The 23,301-nt window shown below is 34.7% G+C and overlaps 1 protein-coding gene and 1 non-coding gene across 2 annotated transcripts; both read right to left on the reverse strand.

Moving 5' to 3' along the window:
- Positions 1-14,222: 14,222 nt before the first annotated feature.
- LOC104101316 (auxin-responsive protein SAUR50-like) lies at positions 14,223-14,975 on the reverse strand. Its single transcript, XM_009608756.4, has one exon. It carries the CDS (start codon positions 14,845-14,847, stop codon positions 14,527-14,529), a length of 321 nt encoding a protein of 106 aa, XP_009607051.1. The 5' UTR covers positions 14,848-14,975; the 3' UTR covers positions 14,223-14,526.
- Positions 14,976-18,206: 3,231 nt separating this feature from the next.
- Positions 18,207-18,306, reverse strand: LOC117277983 (U6 spliceosomal RNA). Its single transcript, XR_004508288.1, has one exon. It is a non-coding gene; the product is annotated as a U6 spliceosomal RNA (small nuclear RNA).
- Between the last annotated feature and the right edge of the window lie 4,995 nt (positions 18,307-23,301).

A 23,301-nucleotide genomic window follows, 5' to 3' on the forward strand; every position in this document is an offset into this window, starting at 1 on the left:
CCTTTGCAGGGCCTTCACGTTGTCCACAACCATGATGTCTTCGATGGCTTTGATCTTGTCGGGGTTGATCTAGATTCCTCGGTTGGAAACCATGAACCCGAGGAATTTACCTGACCCAACTCCAAACGCGAATTTCTCCAGGTTCAGCTTTATATTGTATTTCTTTAATATGGTGAAGGTTTCCTGCAAATATTTTAAATGGTCCTCTGCTCGCAGGGACTTAACCAACATATCGTCAATGTAAACCTTCATTGATCTTCCTATTGTTCCTCAAAAATCTTATTTTTTAGGCATTGGTAAGTGGCACCGACGTTTTTTAACCCGAATGGTATCATGTTATAGCAGTATATGCTATATTTAGTGATAAATAAGGTTTTTTCCTGATCACCTGGATTCATCCGTATTTGGTTGTACCCGGAGCAGGCATCGAGAAAACTGAGGATCTCGTGGCCGGTCGTGGCATCGATCATTCGATCGATATTGGGTAAAGGGAAAAAGTCCTTGGGACATGCCTTATTCAAATCCTTATAGTCTATGCACATTCTTAATTTATTCCCTTTTTTAGGGACTACTACTACATTTGCTAACCAATCCGGGTATTTAACCTCCCAAATGGACCCTATTTTAAGAAGTTTAGATACCTCGTCCTTGATGAAAGCATGTTTGACCTCGGACTGGGTCTCCTCTTCTGCTTGACCGGATGGAACTTCGGGTCCAGGCTCAGCTTGTGAGTGGTTATCTCTGGTGGGATCCCTGTCATATCAAGGTGAGACCAAGCGAAATAATCTATGTTAGCCATAAGAAACTAAATGAGTTTTTTCCTGAGCTCGAGATTTAGCCCCTTGCCTAGATATACTTGTCGATCGGGTAGATGCTCGACCAATATGACATGTTCTTGCTCCTCAACCATTGATTTAGTGGCGTCAAAATCATTGGGGCCTATAAAAGACCTAGGTACCCCGTAATCACCGTCTTCATCAGTCCCCTGGTTTTTCGGTTGGGTCGGAACTGGTGTCGGTAATTGCTATTTAGTTTCTGGCTTTGTGACCAAACTCGACCCCCTTTTGTCATTGTAAGTGCGGATATCAGAATCGCCTCTTCAACCGCAAACATCTCCTTTGCGACTGGCTGTTCTCCGTAGATTGTCTTAATACCGCCTGGTGTTAGGAATTTTATCACTTGGTGCAGAGTTGAGGGTACCGCCCTCATGTTGTGGATCCATGACCTTCCGAACAAAGCGTTGTACCTCATGTCTCCTTCTATTACATAAAACTTAGCTTCTTGTATGGTCCCGACAGTGTTTCACCGGTAATATTATCTCACCCTTAGTGGTTTCACATGCCATGTTGAATCTGTTTATAACTCGGACTGTGGGCACGATTTAGTCTTGTAGACCGAGCTGCTCCACGACCCTCGATCGGATGATGTTGGCTGAGCTACCTGGATCAATTAATACACACTTAACTTGAATTTTATGTACGAGTATAGATATTACCAGTGCGTCATTGTGGGGCTGTATGATCCCTTCCGCATCCTCGTCGTTGAAAGATAAGGTTCCTTCCGGTATGTAATCTCGGGTTCGTTTATCCCTCGTGATGGACACCTTGGTGCGTTTCAACATCGGCCCCCCAGGGACATCGACCCCACCAATGATCATGTTAATGACGTGTTGAGGTTTTTCTTGTTTGGTCTTTTTTAGAATCCCTATTCATGAAATGATTCTTGGCTCGGTCGCTCAGGAATTCTGGAAGATGCCCGTTGTTGAATAGTCAGGCTACTTCCTCTCTCAACTGCCGGCAATCCTCCGTTCTGTGGCCGTGAGTGCCGTGATATTTATATATCTGGTTAGGATCCCTTTGGTTTGGATCAGACTGTAGAGGTCGAGTCCATTTGGTATCTTTGATGCGTCCAACAGCTGATACAATGGCAGAAACATCGATATTAAAGATGTATTCTGATAACTTCGGTGCTTCTTTGGGCCCGATGGGCCTATCGAAGCTGTTTTTACTCATGAGTCCCCGATTGCTCTGACCTCAGTCACTTCTCCTTTCGTTTCTCATAGAGTTCCGCCCAGACCCACTGCTTCTTCGGTCTCCATTATACGGTTGGTACCGATCCATGTTTGAGCTCGGTTTACGATCGATGTCTCTCTTTATTCTGTCGATGTTTCTGACGGGATAGACAGACCCCGAAGGGGCCCCGAGTTGATCATCTTCCACTATGATCTTCGATTGATACCGGTTATGCACGTCGGCCCAAGTAACGGACGGATATTCTATCAGGTTTTGTTTTAACTGCTGTGAAGCCACCGAGCTTCGAACATTGAGCCTTTGGGTGAAAGCCTAAATGGCCCAATCATCAGCGACAAGGGGAAGGTCCATTCGTTCCATTTGACATTGGGACGCGAATTCTCTGAGCATCTCGTTATCCTTCTAGTTTACTTTGAAAAGGTCTGATTTCTTGGTTTCAACCTTGATGGCCCCGGCGTGTGCTTTCACGAAAGAATCCGCAAGCATAGCAAATGAATCAATAGAATTAGGAGGTAAGTTGTGATACCATATCATAACTCCCTTCGACAGCATCTCTCCGAACTTCTTCAACAGGACAGACTCGATCTCATCGTCCTCCAAGTCGTTCCCTTTGATGGCACATGTATAAGAGGTTACACGCTCATTTGGGTCGGTCGTTCCGTTATACTTAGGTATCTCGGGCATACAGAATTTCTTGGGGATCGGCTTCGGAGCCAAGCTCGGAGGAAAAGATTTTTGTACTAACTTATTGATATCCAGGCCTTTCAATATCGGCGGTGCTCCCGTGATTTGGTCTACTCTGGAATTGTGAGTTTCCATTTTTTTTTGTCATTAGGTTTGATTTTCTTCTCCCCTGATTCCACTCGTTTTGTCAGTTCCTCGAGCATTTTTATGATCTCGGGTTAGTCCGCGATTCGTTCTCATTCGATCTCTCCGCGACCAGTTCGTCTCTGCAGGTAACATCCCTGGGTGGATCGGGCTCAAATCTGCTCGGTGCATGGCTTTGGTTTTGCAGCTGGGCTATTGCCGCCTGTTCAGCCTGCAACATGTCGAAGATCACCCTTAAACTGATCCCGTCTCCACCAACATTTTGTGTGTTTTGAGTCGCCGATCGGACTCCACCACGAACGCTATTTTGGGGTTGGTAGTGTCACGCCCCAAACTTGGAAAGCACGACCGGCGCTCAACCGAGTGAACCCGGCCGAGCAAGCCTATTAGATTTTCTTCTACCCAAACTCATCCAAGAATAAAGAGGAGATGCACTCCATTAATCAAACACTGAAAATATTATATTAACAACTCCTATTTCATTCCCTTAGCAACTTCATTCATAATTTCCAAAGTATTACAAGTTTATAGATATAATGAAAAATATGTTCGCCAAATAGCAACATTTCTAGTTCAATTCCCAACATCATACACCACCCACAACCTATCTATGGAGCCTCTAAATATGACAGAAGAATAGTATGGAAGTATCGGCAACAAGGCCCCGGCTATACCTCAAGACACAAAGTGTAACATCAAGTGACATCGGGCCCGGAATAGAGTAGGGCTCACCAAAACATGTTGAATAGGGAGTAACTGCTAACGAGGACCAAAGTTGCCCGCTGCTGAATCACCTGCATCCATTGAAGATGCAGCGCCCCCGGCAAAAGGGACATTAGTACATATGGAATAGTACTAGTATGTAAAGCTAACTGTCCTCTTTCAAAATAGAATGTCAATGTAAGAAAGGGAAAACCGTGGAAACAACAATCAACAATCAATGATATTCAAATGCCAAGTTAAAACATAATAATTTCCAAAATATGAAGATAACATTGTGAAGTGATAATCAAAATATGATGATAATATTATTTTTTTGTTGGGAGATCTTTAGCACCGATATATCACTGTTTACAATTTCACCTTTTACAATACCAATACCACCGTTCACAATACCAATACCACCGTACTTTTAGCACGGAGTCCGATCACGACCCGATCGGCTAGGCTATCCGATTAGAGACATCAACCACAATCACTATCAATACCAATACCACCGTACTTTTAGCACGGAGTCTGATCACGACCCGATCAGCTAGGTCATCTTATTTGAAGACATCAACCACAATCTCAATCATAATCTCTATGAAAATATACCACCGTGAATCTAGCATGGAGTCCGATCACGACCCGATCGGTTAGGCTGTCTTATTTGATGACATCAACCAAAATCACAATTTCAATTACAATTTCCAGTACAATCACCACCATGTGTACGGCATGGTGTCTGATCACGACCCGATCGGCTAGGCTGTCTTATTCGAGACATCAACCCTTTTATATCAATCAATCTTATCCCGATTAAGAGGAATAATTTTATCACATCAATCTCATCCCAAATAAGAGGAATAATTTTATCACATCAATCTCATCCCAAATAAGGGAAATAATTCACAAAAATAACATAGGTGCAAATGTATATACCTCATCATCTTCCACATTGTATAAATCTCCACTAGTATTTTTAAGCAATAACAACAACAATATTTTCTTGGCTCTTTTGGCCATTCAGAAGATTCTTTATTCAAGGCACGTTGGCCATATTTGTTATTTCATACTTTCATTTCTTCCCTCTCATGTATCATCATCATAAATATCAACATACATATAATATTCCGGAAATCACAACTTTAAGTTCATTGGAAATGAACAATTTAAGCACAATAGATTTCTTTTCGAGAAATGGAGTAAAATAATTGGTAATTAATGCGCAAGTTAAAATCATCAACAAATAACACACAATTTATTCTTGACATATTTCCCCCCAAAAAGGGTAATACACAATTTTCACTCACGAATATGTAATAACGCAAAACACATTGAAAATACTCATAATCATGGCGCCTGTTAAAACAACCACATATAGGCATGACTTGAGTTTATAAGCTTTTAGGCAATTCTATTTTCGAAGTCAATTCAGAATAGTTGAATCAAGGCTCATTTCATAACCTTTCTCACATCATTTCATTTCATTGGCACCATTGGCCACAAATATAACTTTCACTTATATCAATCATCGCATTTCATACTTCTTTCACATCTTTTAATTTCATTGGCGCCATTGGCCATAAGTATAACTTTCACTCTTGCACATTGGCCATACTTTATATCCTAATTATCTTATTTTACTTCCAACTAACTTTACAGGTTATCAACAGTAAGACATTTCCAATCAAGACTTTAGGTACACATATGAGCAATTAAGAGTCTTAAGCATATTGAGTTTTCTCACACAATTTGGAATCATAACCTTCATTTGAAAGACAACTCAAAGACATAGCATTTTAATACACATATCATTCTTGAACACACTCCCAAAGGATAACATAATGTGTTAGGAACATTTGGAACACGTTTTGAATACTTAATTCTCGACACTTTGCTTATTCGGGACAATCGAATTTATTGGGAACAACTCGGAATATAAAATAAGGAACTTGAAACAACCATACTTGAAACTTATGAGAACATCATTGAATTCAATTCTAAGAAAGTAGTTTAGCCAACATACCTTGCTTTGAGCTTTTCTTAAATTACTACAATATTTCAAAAATTCTAGCAATCCTAATTTGTTTTGAGACATAACAAAATTGAACCATTTATTAGGAAGATATTCATGGTCTCAGCTCATTTGAGCATTTTATCAAACACTAGGTGTGTAAATTTAACTACAAGGTTCTTCTACAATATTTCCTTCACTCCACAACCCAATATTTACTTGTTTGAGCTCAACAATATTCCCACAAACCTTATTAGTACAAGTATGTATAAATAATACTCTTACACCCAAGAATCATACTCCCAATAACCCATTCTTTACCCCCAAACTTGAAATTGAAGACTAGGGGTTTAAATCTGACCTCTTAGATGATGATCTTGTGAGATTTCCTTGTTGGATTTCAAAGCTTGGGCAAGATCTTGATGAACAAAATACTTCATCTACTTTCTCTCTCTAGAACACTCTCACTTCTCTCTAAAAAAAACCTCAGATGATTGCTCCAAAATAAGCTCTAAAGCCTATTTATCAAAATGGGGTCGGGTTATGGAAATAGAAAAATTAACCCTTCGAAATCAGGTCTGTGGTCGCATAATGGACCGCAGAATGGCTATGCGGGTCACAAAATGCACCGCAAAATCGGTGCCAAAAACTGGGCTGTACTGGTCCATTCTGCGACCAGTTTGCGGTCGCATAACCACTTATGCGATCGCATAATGGTCGCAGAATCGCATTCTGCCAGCATTTGGTAATTTGGTCATAACTTCTTGTAGGAATGTCCAAATAATGAGCGGTTTAAAGCGTTAGAAATTAGACAAATAGACCTTTCTTTTTATAGGTAATACACCATATAAATCGTCATATCAAAAGAGTTATACTCGCTTGAATTTAGGTCTTATGCGAACTCACTTGAAACTTTATCCCATCATAAAATTTTCATCTTGACTTAGCCTAGGGGATCTTCTTAGACCATAAACCATTATTTATGTACCTCATACATATATTATCATGATCAATTGATATCATTCATATAATAGTCCTTGTCTGCACACAAAATAATATAATTAGCGCATATCAACTTTTTTAATAGCGCTTAATTACTTCAAAAAAATTTAGGGTATTACAAGTAGGCAGGTTCATGTCGATAGCCACATGTGAATTAGAATTAATTGGGTATGCGACAGAAACTTCGATAGGATCAGCGGTCGGTACCTCGTTACTGGGCGCTATATTATTATTTTCACCATGGTGATCGGACTCGTTGTCAACATGTAGGGATGCTGATTGAGAATTTGACATTTTATGTTTTAACCTGAAATTAAAGACACTTCAAAGAGCAAGTGTAAAGTAGTGTGTATTATGGAGATTTATATTAAATAACCACTATTATCCTTAGTCCCACGTTGGGCGTCAAACAGTTTATCCTCAAAATCAGATAATAATTAAATATGTAGGTGGTTTTAAGGATACGTGATCTAACTTGATAAAAAACGATAAATCAGATTGCAATTGAAATAAGTAATGGAAAAGTAAATGCTAACCACACAAGTTGAACAGTCTTAGCCTTGGAAGGTTAGCCACCCTCGAACCAAAAATATTCTTATTGATATCAGAACAGAACAACAAAAGAATAATAGGAACTTGAAGAGAATAATAATATATTGATTTGAGACGCGTGTTATAATGTGTCCAATGAATAATCAAACTCCCCTTTATATAGTAGAGGAATCCTACTTTAGGTACAATTCTATAAAAAGGTAAAAGATCTCTCTTGATTCGCTGATTGTCGGTTCCTTATTGATTCGTGCCGAAATTTTCGCCGTAATATCTGACCGGTCACGGATATTTCGGTCTTCTGTTAGTTATCTCAACAATATTTCTCCAGACTCGTTCGAGGCTAAGGTCGACACCGAACTTAATGTTCCTCGAAGGCAGTCTTCTCGACCTCGGGTTCTAGCTCGGTGGGACTCGAGGTTAATCTTCAGTCCTTGATTGCCACGTTCTAAGTCTAATCTACCAAGTTGTAGTCGAGCTCAACTTTGGCCGTATACAATGGTAAAGATTGAGTCGATGATAAGAAAATGGAAAAAAAAAATAGAAAAAGAATTGGATTCGAACAAAAGAAGAAATCATATTGAGATGGGCATATCAAATGGCATCGTCATGGAAAGAGTGGACAATAAGTTTGATATTTTTCTAGAAAACTCAACTAATGTAAAGGAGCTTGAGATATTATTTAGAGGTGTTGAATCTGTGTAGGTTGGAGAGCTTACAAAGTGAGCAAATAACATAAAATAGTCACAATCTGCTTGAACTATTTAAAAGTAACTATCTTGACCTCTATAGTTATTGGTGTTACAAAGAGTACAATATCTTCCCTACACATTTGCCTACCCTCCCAACATTAGTGGCTCCCCCAGTGTCTATTATCATCACTTTAGATTTCTACTTCTCGAACGTTTACATTTTCAGAGACAATTATGAAGCCACTTCTAGCAACTACTCGCCAATTAACATGCATGCATGCAATGCATGGTGACAATGGGATTCAACTCACTTTTGACAAGTGGCAAATAGGGTAGCAAACGGGAGGGTCGGGTCGGATATGAGAGGGTCGAAAATGGGCAACTCAAAAAACGGATAAATTATCCGGCCCGACGCGTATTTGAGACGGATAAAAAACGAGTTATCCGGCGGATAATATGGATATCCATATTATCCATGACTTCTTGAATATGATCGCTTATGGGAGAGTTCCTAGTCTTCCGATCCAAACTTGAGGAACCCCCAATTTGAGGCTTTACAAATGTAAAAATTAAACACATTAGTTATTCATTGGTTAACCATTTTCTAAGTGGATAATATGGTTCTTATCCATATTCGACCAGTTTTTAAAAACTTCATTATTCAACCTATTTTTTAATGGATAATATGGGTGGATAACAGTTTTTCTTTAACTATTTTGGCACCTCTAGTGGCAAATTTAAAATTTAGACGTTAAGTAAGTTTATGTTAACGAGAGAGATGAGTTATGTATATATTAATTCTATCTATATTTGTTTACCATATATTTGTAAAGGCCGACTCCGAAGCATTGGCAGAGCTAGGAATGCATATGTATCAAGGGTTTTAGACAATGTATTAGTATATCACGTATGAGATTTGAACATGTGATCAAAATGAAGTTTTGAACCGCTTTGCCAGTACACTAAAGTCTTCTCTTATATTAAGGGATTTTACAGTTTATATATATACAATTAAAAAATTTGAAGGCACTATGTCCCTGCTACGAAGCACCGTTTCTCCATCACCATTATCATTTCTTACATATTTGATAAATATCTTCATCTGCATTCCCTTTCTAGCATTAAAAAGAAAAGAAAGGTAGCTGAATTAAGATATGTGAAAAAATAAATGGCAGTCTATGTTAGGTGTTTGTTCTTTATATTTCAAAAATTAGGAATAACATGTTGTTCCTGCTGAAGCAATTAATGACCTTTAAGTACAAGAAGGTCAGTCTTATCCTTAATCATATAAATAATTTTTAAGATGTCCTTGATCAGTTGTCTGGAATGGGAGTTAATTTTGATGATGAGATACAAGGACTTTAGCGTCTTAATACTCTGCCAGACTCTTGGGAAAACTCTTCGTGTTTCTTTGACAAATTCAGCTCCTAGTGGTAAGGTGACCATGGAATATGCCAAGAGTGGTGTATTGAACGAGGAAGTAAGGAGAGAATCTTAGGGTTCTTCCACACAAGTAGATATTTTGGTTACAGAAGACTGGGAGAGAGATAGAACAAGAGGTTTGAGGAGCAGAGGCAAAAACAGAAGTAAGTCAAAGTCCAAATATTAGAATTATCCGTGTAACCATTGTAGCAAGAAAGGACATATCAAAAGGTTCTGCCACAAATTAAAGAAAGACAAGGAAAGAAAGTTGAAAATAACGAGAACAATATTGTTGCTATTGTTCGAAATGACGTTCTTTTTGCTTATGATAAAAATATCATCAATTTGGTATCCCATGAGACGAGCTGGATAATAGATTCTGGAGCTACATCACATGTCACACCAAGAAAATACTTTTTCTCATCGTATACTCCTGTTGACTCTAGAGTGTTAACTATGGGCAATGCCAGTGAGGTTAAGGTGTTTGGTGTTGACACAGTTTATTTGAAAACTAATAATAGTTCAGAGTTAGTTCTTCATAATGTCAAGCATCTACATACGTTTCTTTCAATTTGACCTCTGCATGAAGATTAGACAATGAAGGTTACCGTAATGCCCTCTTTATTGGCCAATGGAAGCTCGCCAATGGCTCATTAGTAGTGGCTCGAGGAGTCAAGTCTTCTCATTTATATATTGCACATGGCTCTATTCTTAATGACTCCATAAACCTAGTGGAAGGTGATACTTTATCAAAATTATGGCATAGAAGACTGAGTCATTTAAGCGAGAGGGGGATTATGTATTTGGCTAAGAAAAATTTACTCTCTGGAGTGAAACAAACAAAGCTGAAAAGGTATATCCATTGTTTAGTTGGCAAACAGAAAAGGGTTTCCTTTCATAGGACTCTCCTTCAAGAAAGCCCGAATTATTGGAACTTGTACACTCTAATTTGTGTGGTCCTTTTAAAGTAAAGTCAAAAGGTGGTACACTTTACTTTGTGACCTTCATTGATGATCATTCTCGAAAGCTCTCGGTATATCTTTTGAAATCCAAAGATCAAGCACTTGGCGTGTTTAAGGAATTTCAGGCCTTAGCTGAGAGATATACGGGGAAGAAATTAAAATATATTCGCACTAACAATGGTGGTGAATATTGTGGTCCCTTTGATAACTATTGCAGAGAACAAGGAATTCGTCATCAGAAAACTCCGTCCAAAACGCCTCAATTGAATGGTTTGGCAATGATATTCTTAACATGGTGTGATATTGTCCTATTTGGGCCAAGTCCGCACGGTTTTTCCAAAAAGTCTCACACCATTAAGAGATCCCTACACTTTATGTGTAGGCTCCGAGTCTTTTCAGCTACCAATGTGGAACTTTATTTACACACACCCAACAATCTCCCTCTTGAACTAAGTTTTATATGACTCATCACCGTTTAAGGGCTAATTTGGAGATTAACTGTGTGTCACCCACATGATTCGAGTATTTACGGTCATCGAAGTCCAAGGAAAGATTTTAACCATGTTAAAAGTATCTTTAGACCGTTTTATCACATCAGTGTATTATGGATGGCATGTCATAGTTGACGTAATGTGAAGAATAGAAACAAGAAATTATGGCTGAAGATCTTATAGTAAAAAGAAATTTTGAAAAGACACGGTTGAATGTGGAGTTGAAACTACCATATACATCAATTTCAATAATCTTTCTCTATTTTGCATGTGAACATTGTCTCCTCTGCATTACTACGATTAAGGTTGTGGTCCCCTTTTTTAATCTGAAATTTTACTTGTCAAATGAATTATGCACCATTGTGTGTGTCTGTCTCACATTTGTCAGGTTTTACGTACGTATGTATGTAGAGAGAGATATGTAGTTTTTAATTAGTTTGCAAGTCTAGAAGATTAATGACCTAAACCCCAGTTGTGTATAACAATGAGAACATCGATCCCTACTACTTGCTATTTAACAAATTAAAGTATATACGTAAGGTAGCAACTTGTATTGCATACTTATTTTAGACAATCTTTATCCATAAGCCAGTATATATGTTGGCACTTTGTCCATAGATAGAGTTTAATTAGATAGTTTCAGGTGAAGAGTGCCCACCTCCAGATGCGGAGCTAGGATTTGGACCTTATGGGTTCGGGATTATAATCATTTCAAGTTATTAGGTTCTAAATTAATAATTTGTACATATTTATTGAATTTTTTAATATAAATACAGGGTTTGAACAAAAGCTATTGCGTTCGGCCGAACCCGCAAATAACACCGTAGCTCCGCCCCTGCCAACATCAGCATGCTTGTTATATAGTACTACTACTAATTATAATTCCACCTATGTTTTAAATATTCGGCCATTAATCATTTAACCATATTATATTTGAAGTTCACCCAACTAATTTGGATAGCTAAGATAATCAAAACAATATACACAGGCATGGTCTTCACTTTGTTTTTTCTTTGGACCTAGGACTAAATAAATGAATGGCATATAATCCCCTCGAATTAAAACATGTTTTTGCCTCCAATGATTTCCATTCCCAATTGTTTTTGCCTTGGGGATACATAATTCCTCGTTGTAGTTTATATCAAGGGAAGTACAGAATTTCATAATTAGAAGTTAATTAGAGGAGTTAGCTAAAGAAGCAGATATATAGATGATGAAGATGAAGTCATTAACCAACATTCTTATGGTCCTTAATTTATTTTCTCTGTGAAGCTGGAGTATGCGGAACAAACTCTTTTCTTTTAGCCTAATATAAGAAAAGAAACCACTTCTTTGAAGGGAAGCAATAGATGTGATAATTCTAGACATTAAAATTTCAGAGTACTTGGTCATTCACAAATTCTATTATAAGAAAGTTGCTCCAATGTCTAAAGAGGTTTATATACCTTTGCGATACTCTTATGTTATGGGCTCTAAGATAAGATATTTTGACAAAATTAACTAATTAGAAGAGTTTAATATTAGAAAAAGGTATAACAGACCACGTATCACTCTTTTTCAGATTATCAATTCACGTTTATGATAGACAGCTTCATATATATCGTTAACTCTTAAGTGACATGATAGTTATAAACGCATTACATTGTGATCATATAAGAATTAAACCCCTTGCATAATTTTGATGAAGCTAAGGTTCATAGCAGGGACTCGAATTCTGCATTCTACAGCCACACCTGCTGTGAAAGGCTACATCTGCCACAGGAGAGATACATAGTGTTATGTGTTATGCTCCATTGCAAGGTATGAAACTTGAGTCCCACACATCGATATTGCAATGTATTGATGTGGGGTTGATATAGCGTTGTGCTCTCCTACCTTAATAGCAGCTTTTGGGTGTGATATTCATGGGTTGTATCAACGGCCATCTACCATCCTCTGTGCCCACCGTGCCATGGATGGTGATACACAACCGTCAAGGACGAGGGATATGGGGTGTGGTGGTTTGCTGATGTAGGGTTTATATTGTCTTGGACTATCCCACCCCAATTACTAGCTTTTGGGGTGTTGTTCTCTCTGGCTTGTATCACATAGATACGTAGAAATAGATAATTAGACGGACATAGAGGCGGATTCTAGTATTCTAGTAAAGTTTTATTTGAACCCAATACTTTTGATACGGAATATAAATTTGTGTAAAATTTTATTAAAATTGTAAGAAATAGTATATTTGAATCTATAATTTTAAAAATTGAATAGCTTTAATACTAAAAATTTTAAAAATTGAACGCATAAAACTTAAATTCTGAATCCGCTTCTGAATAGACAGATAGACGGATATCTATATAGATGGGAGGATGGATAGAGTATTTTTCCCACACCATTACAGCATTGCACTATTTATAACCCCTGCAACTCTTATCCAACGTAACATAATTTCACTGAAAAATCCCCCCGCACCCCTCTACAAGTGGGCTCTGTAAAAATTCAGAACCATTCATATTTCTATAAATTAAGAATACCCCTTCCTATATACGGAAAGGCCATTCATATATAGCTCTACACCTACAATCCTTAGATATGTATCTATATCATAGTAATCTTTGTTCGCATGAAAAGTCCCATACATTATTAATGACGCTCGTTTTCAGAAAACTGCTGATTTTTTTTAAAAATTTTGAACACCTCAAATTTTGCAAAAGCTGAAAGCACCTCTTGAGCTAAAAAATAAAAAAGTTTAATGGCATTTGAAAAAAAAATCTCAGTTTTTGCGAAAGGTACGCTATTGACTATTCCATCACATAAATTGTCACTCTTGACATTCTGAATCAGGGGTGGAGCTAGGTGGGCGGAACGGGTTCAGTCGAACCCCCTTCCCCAAAAATTAACAGTATATAAGATTAATTTTTTTTCTATGTATATGTATTATATGTTGAATTCCCTTAATTTCTTTGTATTTTTTTTTATTTTTATTTTTGAATTCGTTAGTGAAAACCACTATTCTGAATATGCCAATAATTAATTATTCTACTAGTCCGCAATATGTCTAACTGACAAAAAAATGTTCGAAAAGAAAATTTTCACCTGTTTTTTAAATAAACGTCAACTATACGCTGTGAGGGCTAAAGGACTAGGCAATCATTGTACTTTCCAAACATATTGTTGTGTCTTTCTAGTGAACATCATGCAATTACCTCCCAATGGAAAATCTACTTCATTAAATATTTTTCATACCATTATAAGCAAATATATATTAGTAGATTAATGCTTGTGCCAATATACCGTATTTAACACTTCATCTTAATAAAATTAATACTTACATGCACATCTTTTCTCTTCTAATTTTACCTACCTCATTCTCGTATAGTGCCCCTAGACAATGATGGGGAAAAACGGTGAGAAAACCAGAAAAAGAAAAGCAACCTGAAAATCTTGAGATCAGCAGAATCTACACAAATTAAAGGACAGCCCCAAGAAAAGATAAATTGGACAAATAATGAAAAAGAAAGGTATTATATTAAGCCAAAAAATATATATAATTAAGTTTAATTACTCTCTCACAGGGTACAAATGTTGTTAAACACCACTGCGAGGAAAATTACAAACTTTCGAGATTTACAAACAGAAATCCTTAACATTGGATTTCCAGTTAATTAGTTAACAATAAACATGATCCCAAAAGTCCCCAAAAAAAAAAAGAAAAAAGAAAAATGTGACTTAGAAGATAAATGAAGGACAGAAGCAATAAAACAGATTCTTGAACTTCTGTATAAAATTTTCCTTCCAACATCCTAGCTGCTAGTTCCTCGTCTTCTCGATTTTCTGTCTTTAATTTTACCTTAACGATGACGTTAGAGATTCAAAAACATGTTCATCACAAGGAATTGTAAGGCCCATGTCATGATCAAAGCCAAATTCTTCTTCAGCGCGATGTAGGAGGTACTGGAATTCAGGTCTAGTTAAAATTGAAATTGGAACAATGTATCTTGTTCTGTTTTCGCCAACGTAAACTACAAAATGCCCTTTGGGAACGTCAAGAGGAAGTCCTTCTTCATCTTGATATCCATGCTTTTTTCCCAAACTTGAACACCTTTTCAAGATTTGCTTAATCACTGCTGTTTGTGACAACTTGTTTGATGATTTTCTTATGGCCATTTTGTTTTACTAGAGGAAGTTTTAGCTTGTTTCTTGAAAAGAAGATCAACTTCTTTCGTGAGGAGAAGTCAGAAGAGCAAAAACAGAATGTCTTTAGGACTTATAGGAAAATGAGCGGTGGAAAGAAAGGGGGTTTGAGGGGGGATATAAATAGACAAGCTTTTAGTTATTATACCTCTTGGCCCTTGTTATTTAGCTATGTCTTGTAAATAAACTTTTATTACTCCCTCCGTTCCGATTAAACCTATTTTTTTTTGTCCATTCTAAAAAGAATGATCTATTTCTAAATTTGGAAACAATTTTACTTAAACTTACAATTCTACCCTTATTGAGAAGCTTTTATAACCACACAAATACTCTGGGGGCCTTTTTGACTTATTTTGGATTACTAATTCTAAAAGTCTTTATTTTTTTTTAAACTTCGTGCTCAATCAAACAGGTTTACATAAATTGGCACGGAGGGAGTACGTAACCATGTTTAAGTGATGTGCATTATTATTTTAATTTGTGACTCCTAGGATTAAATTATTAGATTTGGTGTAACCATACAAATGTGGAATCAGAGTCACTGATTATATATTAAGGTAGATTATCTATTTCACAACTTCTTGGGTACCGTCCTTTTTTATTTTATATATATATATATACACCGAGGATAGATAAGTAAATTTTACAATAGGTATAAGTCACCTATTCTTTGTGGAGGAGGGGGAGTTAAAATTCAAACAACCAAAAAATTTGAATAAAAAAGGAAGAGTTAGAGAAATGGAAGAAAGGAGAGAAACAAAGCCATGTGGAGTTGTGGGGTAAGAGGAGAGAGGGGCAGGTGTTTTTGGGGAGAGTGTAAGGCTCAAGGACAATGTTGATGTTGGGTGCCAATGTCATTGTGTTTAATGCCTATTGTAGCCTTTCATTGGGACATCTAGGCCCCTTTAACTCTGTTTTCTACATCATATATATATATATATATTTCTTTTATTCTCTCTATATATATTTGTTTTATTTTTCGAAAATTAGAAAATTACTATTAGCATTAAAAAAAATTGAGTATTAAAAATGCTAAAATTAGCAAAATAATTAGAATTTAAAGAATTGGAAGTGGAAGCAGGTTGTCTACATGTTGTCAAGCTTATATTATTGAAGACTATAACTATTTTTCTGAAGCAGGCAAGGCTTATATCAAACATATTTGGCAGGAGGCAAATTTATTTGCAGATTTTTGTCAAAGGAACGACACGAACATAAAGAAGATTTGCTAGTCTGGAAATATGCGCTTAAAGATATGGAGTTTCTGCTCCTAGTAGATTTGAGCCATGTAGCTTAAGAAAGATTTTGAGAATTTTATTTGATTTTTCATTGTATACCAACAAAAATAAAGAAAAATAATATTATTTTTTGTTTGTTGCTTAAGCTTTTGGTATAATTTATTTAAAAGCATAATTATAAGGAGTATTTGACTAAATTCTTCTTATCTCTTCCTTAGGTTAAAATTTAATGGCTATAAGTATTCTTTCAGTATAAATTGAAAATATATATTACCTTCTTAATTGTTTAAAGCAATGAATAATTTAGACCAGATATACTAAAATGACAAATAGAAAGGACAACACTAAATAATAGTAATAATGTTAAAACGACAAATATACTCCTTTACTTTTGAAAATGATCTAAGAATATTCTCGTTATATTATTGGGTTATTTATACCCCTGAAGTCATACTTTGGGTTCAAATATACCCCTCATTTAAACGGAGGGACACGTGTCACTGTCCTGTTGGTTATTCTAAATATCTTCTAATTAATTAAAAATACCCATTAATCATACCCGAAAAGTAATTTTTTAAAGCAATTTTTTTTTTTGTAAAAACTGGAAAAAATTGAAATTATTTTTACTAAAAACTGAAAAAAACGAAAATATTTTTTTTTCAGTTTTAACAAAAAATTGCTTTAGAAAAAACTGAAAAATATTTTCTAAAACAATGTTTTTAAAAAAACTGGAAAAAAAAAGTGAAAATCAATTTACTAAAGCAATATTTTTCTGTAAAAACTGAAATTTATTTTACTAAAAACTGAAAAAAAACGAAAATATTTTTTTTTTCCAGTTCTTACAAAAAAAACTGCTTTAAAAAAAGCTGAAAAATATTTTCTAAAATAATATTTTTGTAAAAACTAGAAAAAAAAACTAAAAAGCAAATTTCTAAAGCAGTGTTTTTGTAAAAACTGAAAAAAAATATATTTTCTTTTTTTTTTTAGTTAAAAATATTTCAGTTTTTAATTACTTTTCAGTTTTTTTTTCAGTTTTTACAAAAATATTGTTTTAGAAAATATCTTTCAGTTTTTTTCAAAAAAAAAATATTTTCAGTTTTTAGTAAAAATATTTTTTTAGCTTTTTCCAGTTTTTACAAAAATAAATTATTTTTCGGGTATGGATAATGGGTCTTTTTAATTAATTATGAGATATTTAGAATTGACCAACATGACGATGACACGTGTCCCTCCGTTTAAATGAGGGGTATATTTGAATCCAAAGTATGACTGTAAGGGTATAGATAACATAATAGTATAACAAGGGATATTTTTAGACCATTTTCGAACATAAAGGGGTATATTTGGCTCTTTGACGATGTTAAAAAGTTCTCATCTATTCTTTGAAAAGGATGTTGTCCTATTTCAACTGATCAAGAAGCTTCCTAACAATTTCGTTGGGTTTCTATTATACAATTCCTTCTTTTCGACCATTTATCAAGGGGTTATTGTTTGTCTTGTGATAAAATAGAAATCGGAGCAAAGTCTCAAAGTGCCATTATTCCACACTTGCCTATTATTCTTTTGACTTGACCAAACAGAATAAACGATTTGAAATTTCCTTTCCAATTTTTTATTTCTTAAAAATAAAGTATCTTGATTGATATATGATCATAACTTTTTACTTTCCTTTTGATAATTAATAATTAAGATTAACATTCCAATGTCAAGAGCATTTTTAGGATATGTTACTCAGCATGCCAAATTAAATAATTAAAGAAGTGTTATGTATGGAAAAACCAAATTAACTTGATGGACCTTAAATTACCATTATTTAGGGTGGCTTAGACCAAGTAAAACAAACATTATACACTTCAAATCAATTCCGGCTGCATTTGATATTAAGAATTAATGGATTAAAATGCAATTTATCCAAATCTGCAAAAAGAAAAGGAAAGAAACATTGTGAATTAACAGCATTATAAAGATGAAATTTGAGTGGCTAGCTATTGGTGGAGGGTTACATTGTGTTTAATTGGTAATAGGAAAATAAAGGGAAAAGGAAAGTAGTGATGGTTTTTCAACCCCAGAAGTATAATGTCATCAAACATCTTCATGAAAGGAATCTTTCTCAATTTGTGTATCATCCATTACACATGGGCTACGCAAATTTTCTTTCTGTCCTTCCAATTTTATCAAATGTCTCCTAAACGACTTCATGAAAGGACTCAATAGCCAAAAACTCTTGCGTTATGGCTAGAGGTGGAGCAGAATTTTAAATTTATGGGTTTTGAATTTTAGAACAACGAATTCAAGTACTAATATTGGGTTCTAAATTTAATATGTATGCATATTTAATAAATTTCTTAGTAAAAATAAACTATTTGAACAGAAGCAATTGAATATGGCCGAACCCATATTGAGGGATGGAGGGAGAGTCTTACCGATGAATTCAGTAGCTTTTACATATACTCTATTTTTGTATTAGAAAATTCATTTAGTATATGCAAATGTTTAATCGCGAATCCAGTAACAAAATGAACTATGAGTTTGATGACAAGTTCAAAATCCCAAAACTTCAAATTTTGGCTCCGCCTCTGCCCATATCTGGGCTTGTGCCTCCACCCCTGAGTGCGTCCAACCTTTATGATTTTTTATTTTTTTTTAAGTGAAAGTCCAAATTTGCATGCAACAAGATAGATAATAGTATTGTCAAAACAAGACAGCTTCTAAATTTGGGAGAATTTTGAAGTGCTTATACATGAGCATGATGCTACAGATAACAAGTGACAAAGAAGGTTGCAGCACCAAAAGTAGTATATTTCTCTAATGCTTCATTTAATTTCCACGAGAAAGATATAACTAAATGAGATTAAGATTTCTGACATGGTGATCCCTCTATTTTCTGTTACGTCCATTTCATTGCTGCAATATCTTTTGGTCTTAAGGTCAGGGCGGATCTACCTCATAAAGTAGAGGTACCACGGCACCCGTTTGCTTCGCTAAAATTCTTACTATGTATATAATATCTCTGTGAAAAAACGTATAAATGGATATAGTGGCATCCAAAGGTCACAAAGTGAAAGTGGGTGCCATTGGTTCAGACTTCCCTTTGAAGGCTTTCCTTGGTTTCATGAATGCAAGTTTGATTCCATATTGGAACAGCTCCTTTGATTTTTCCTTTTCCCTGCTTATTAATATTTCCTTTATTTTAAATTGAGCCTTAATAAGGCCTCACCTCTTTTCTTCTTTTTCGGTTCTTTTCCTCCTTTTATTACTTGCTAAGTCTCTCTTCTTCATTTTTTAAACTTTCGGTTCTCATTTTGTTTCTATCATTATACCTTATTTTATGAATAATTATTTTCTATAGGTTATTTGAATTGATTTTAATTAGCATATAATTTTTTTATTTTTAATGAAACGATATTAATTTATATAGTAGAATATAATTTGAGCAATATCTTCTGTTGGGTTTTGAAAAAAAAAAAGTAAATGGCTTGATTGATAGTCGTTTTGAGTCGAATATCATAGGTCGAATGTTAAAGGTTTTTCTTTGAAAATAATTGTCATATAAGTCAACAATTAAGATGAAAAATTAAATAAAGAACAATACAAGTAAATTAATCTAGTCAAACAAAGAATATATAGTGTAGTTAATGTACTCTTTAAGCAAATATTTATATTGGAAGCGCTCTTTCATGAAATGTTATTTTTCTTTTGTATTTTTATTTAGAATGTGTTTAATTAAGCGTTAAAAATTTGAACTAAAATCGAACTTATTTGCTTTGTGAATGAAAGGCCTATTCAAATTAACCAAAAACTAATCGAACCGACTCATTATTCCTAACCTATCTTTATAACTACTGATATGTATATTGTATGCATAACATGGTGGCAACCGCAACTTTCGAATCCTGGATCCGCCTCTGCTGCGTGACTTGCAAATCGGTGAATTCTCATATAAATAAGATGCTATAGCTAGATAAGAACCTAACCTTTGTCCAAAGGGGACCTCCTACGAATGGCTACCAAGAAGCAGTAGCAGACATTCTTAACTTGATCGACATCGACTCGCTGACCTTGTAAAACCACATATAAATAATCATGCCACATATTTTATAAATTTCCTCTGTTTGCTGTCCTAAAATCCTCATCAATAGTAGTAGCATTTGTTTTACAGCTTCCATGTCACAGCTCTATTACATAGACTCGAGTATGTTAGGTACGTGATAGATCTAGTAACTTGTAAGCAAAGCGGAGCTAGGTGAGCACAAGGAGTTTAACCGAACCACTTTCGCCGAAAATTACAACATTATGTATATAAGGTCAATTTTTTTTCCTTGTACATATATTAGATATTGAATCCTTTTAGTTTCTTCCCGTGTTTACTTTTTTTTATTTTTTGAATATACTTGGTGTAAATTCTGCTTCTACCACTACTTGTAAGTGCGTTCAATTTGGACTATGTATATATCTGTAAAAGTAAATTTAAGACCATTTGTACATATCTAATATATTGCATATTTACACCTATTATGAACTCGCTAACTCTTAAATTTTGGATCAGTCTTTGCTCATGGCACACATATCCGATAGGAATACATCTAAGAAAATGAATGAATCCATGTAATATAGTCATATACTACTGTTAGGCTTGTGATTCTACGAATGAAACTGGACAGAAAAAAATTATTAGAAACTCACATGCATGCGTTTATTTTATAGGCTCAGGCTTGCAGGTCTTATTTTTACTAACTTTACTATTTTCACCGTTTCAATTTACGTGAACCTATTTCATTTTTAGTTCGTGCCAAAAGGAATGATTCATTTTCATATTTAGAAACAATTTACATTTATGCAATAATTTATAGTCATATACCTCATTTTATACCATAAATTCAGAAGGCTTCTCTCTTCTCTTAAATTTCGTGCCCAGTCAAATAGGTTCATATAAATTCAAACGGGGAGTATAGTACTGTATAATGCTTTATCTGTCTTTCTTATTTTCCAAATTGAAATTTTCTTCTCTTTTTGTTTCCATTTACTTGACTCACCGAAATATCCTAATGCTGCTGGAACTATATACTCGATCCGTTTCAATTTATGTGAATCTGTTTGACTGGACACGGGGTTTAAGAAAAAATAAAAACTTTTAGAATTTATGGTCCTAAATAAGTCAAAAAGGGACCCAGAGTATTTGTATGGTTATAAAAGCTTATCATTAATAGTAGAATTGATTAATGATAGAATTGTAAGTTCAAGATAAATTGTTACCAAATTTAAAAAGAAAATATTTTTTTTAACGGAACAAAAAGAAAATAGGTTCATATAAACTGAAACATCTGGAGTATATATTTTCATGGTCGAAGAGTTGACAGACGAAGTTATCAGGAAACCACATGCATGTCCGTATACTTGAAGGTAATAATTTTACGTACTTTTCCACAATGCCCCATCTGTACTCTTTCTAATTAACATTAAACTGCATGCAACCACTACGTACGTCTCTTCAAACTGCGTATAACTAGACTGAATTGCAGCTTTGATATTAAACCTTTTACCTATAAACATACACCCTGGTTTACGTTAAACCAAGAATAAAGATTTTTTTTAACCCAATCAGTACACTTTAACTTGTGACGGTATGTTAGTTGTCAATTTCGTCAGTTTACTACTAATCGTTATTACATAGAATTACTTGTGAGTTGTAAATACTTTATAAATAATCTGATTATATAAATATTTCTTATGTTGTTTGTGGATAAAAGTTAAACTCATATACATCAGTGTGCAATCAGTTAAAGGGTGCAAGCTATAGCTAAGACTCCTAATCTGTAAAGATGGGTCCTTCGGCAATCTAATCCTTCTTCTTTTTTCCAACTAAAATTTCACTGTACGATAATTCTCAAATTGTCATGTAGTATAATTTTATGTAGTAGCTACCAAGACATTATTTTCTTATTCAACAGCTAAACTATGGGGCAGTGGTCGAGCTAAGGGGAGGCAGGTCGATTTGAAACGTCTAATTTCCAGCATATAATATTATATTAGAAGTGTAGAAACAGCTTCCCTAACTCTGTAAAACAGGGGTAAGGTCTGATTACACATTGCCCTTTTCAAATTTTACTCGTGAAATTAAACTCGAATTATTGTTGTTGTTGTATTATTAAATATTAGAAGTATATCCACTGTTCCACACACTACCCATATTTTTTCTCTTTTAAATTGCACATCCCCTTTACATTATCAGTAGATAAAACTTAAAATCATTCTAATCATCTCTGCCGTACGGAGTGGAGTCCAGAAATTTATTAGAAATAAGTGTACGAATTTTGAAGATAAGAAGGTGAACAGAGGCCTTTAATTTGGTGGTGTGGTCCTCGTACACCAGCAATATAACACTAACGCACCAACGATGAAAGAGAGTAGTCATAATGATCAAGAAACAAAGGAGTTTCAAAGGAAAGAACCACAGGTATTAGGCATTAATATTAGCAATTCGATTGCACTGGGAATACGGATACCAAAATAGAATAATGTACGCTAAACAGAGGTGGATCAGGGATTTCAAGAAGATTGATACAATATTACAAAGAGGATCTAATATTTATATATATTTGACTACTCGTTCAACCTTTAGGTTTTTAACATGATTAAAATTATAGATTAATAGGTTAAATAATAGGAGAATCCATTATCATTTTGAAATTATAGGTTAAAAAAAAATCTTGCAATTTAGTAATTTTTAACATATATACATATATTCCATATCAAAAATGTTGGGATCATTGAACCATGCTACATCATCTACTGCTATTAGTTTTAATTATATTAAATTTTGCAATGACAAAGGGAGATCATGGATATCAATGTGTTAGATTTAGGGATTTTGAACGATAAACCAAATAAAAAGAGAAAAAAAACAAAAAATGCTTAACTAGAACACAAGAGGGAATACTAGACATGCTTACAACTGAGACTTAACATCTAACTACACTGATAAAGGTGTACCCAATAATTATTGCACTATAGGATCACTCACACATGTATATTTAATTAGCAATTTATAAGAAATATAACATTATTATATATTGATCCCTCCGTTTCAGTTTGTGTGAACATATTTTCTTTTTGGTGTGTTCCATAAAGAATGACTCATTTCTAAATTTGGAAATAATTTACCTTAAACTTCAAATCTACCCTTAATGAG

This window comes from Nicotiana tomentosiformis, chromosome 8 (assembly GCF_000390325.3).
Source record: "Nicotiana tomentosiformis chromosome 8, ASM39032v3, whole genome shotgun sequence".
NCBI classification, from domain to species: Eukaryota; Viridiplantae; Streptophyta; class Magnoliopsida; order Solanales; family Solanaceae; genus Nicotiana; species Nicotiana tomentosiformis.

Coding starts and splice junctions, on each gene's coding strand:
- LOC104101316 (XM_009608756.4), bottom strand. CDS start 14,847: ATGGCCATAAGAAAATCATCAAACAAGTTGTCACAAACAGCAGTGATT.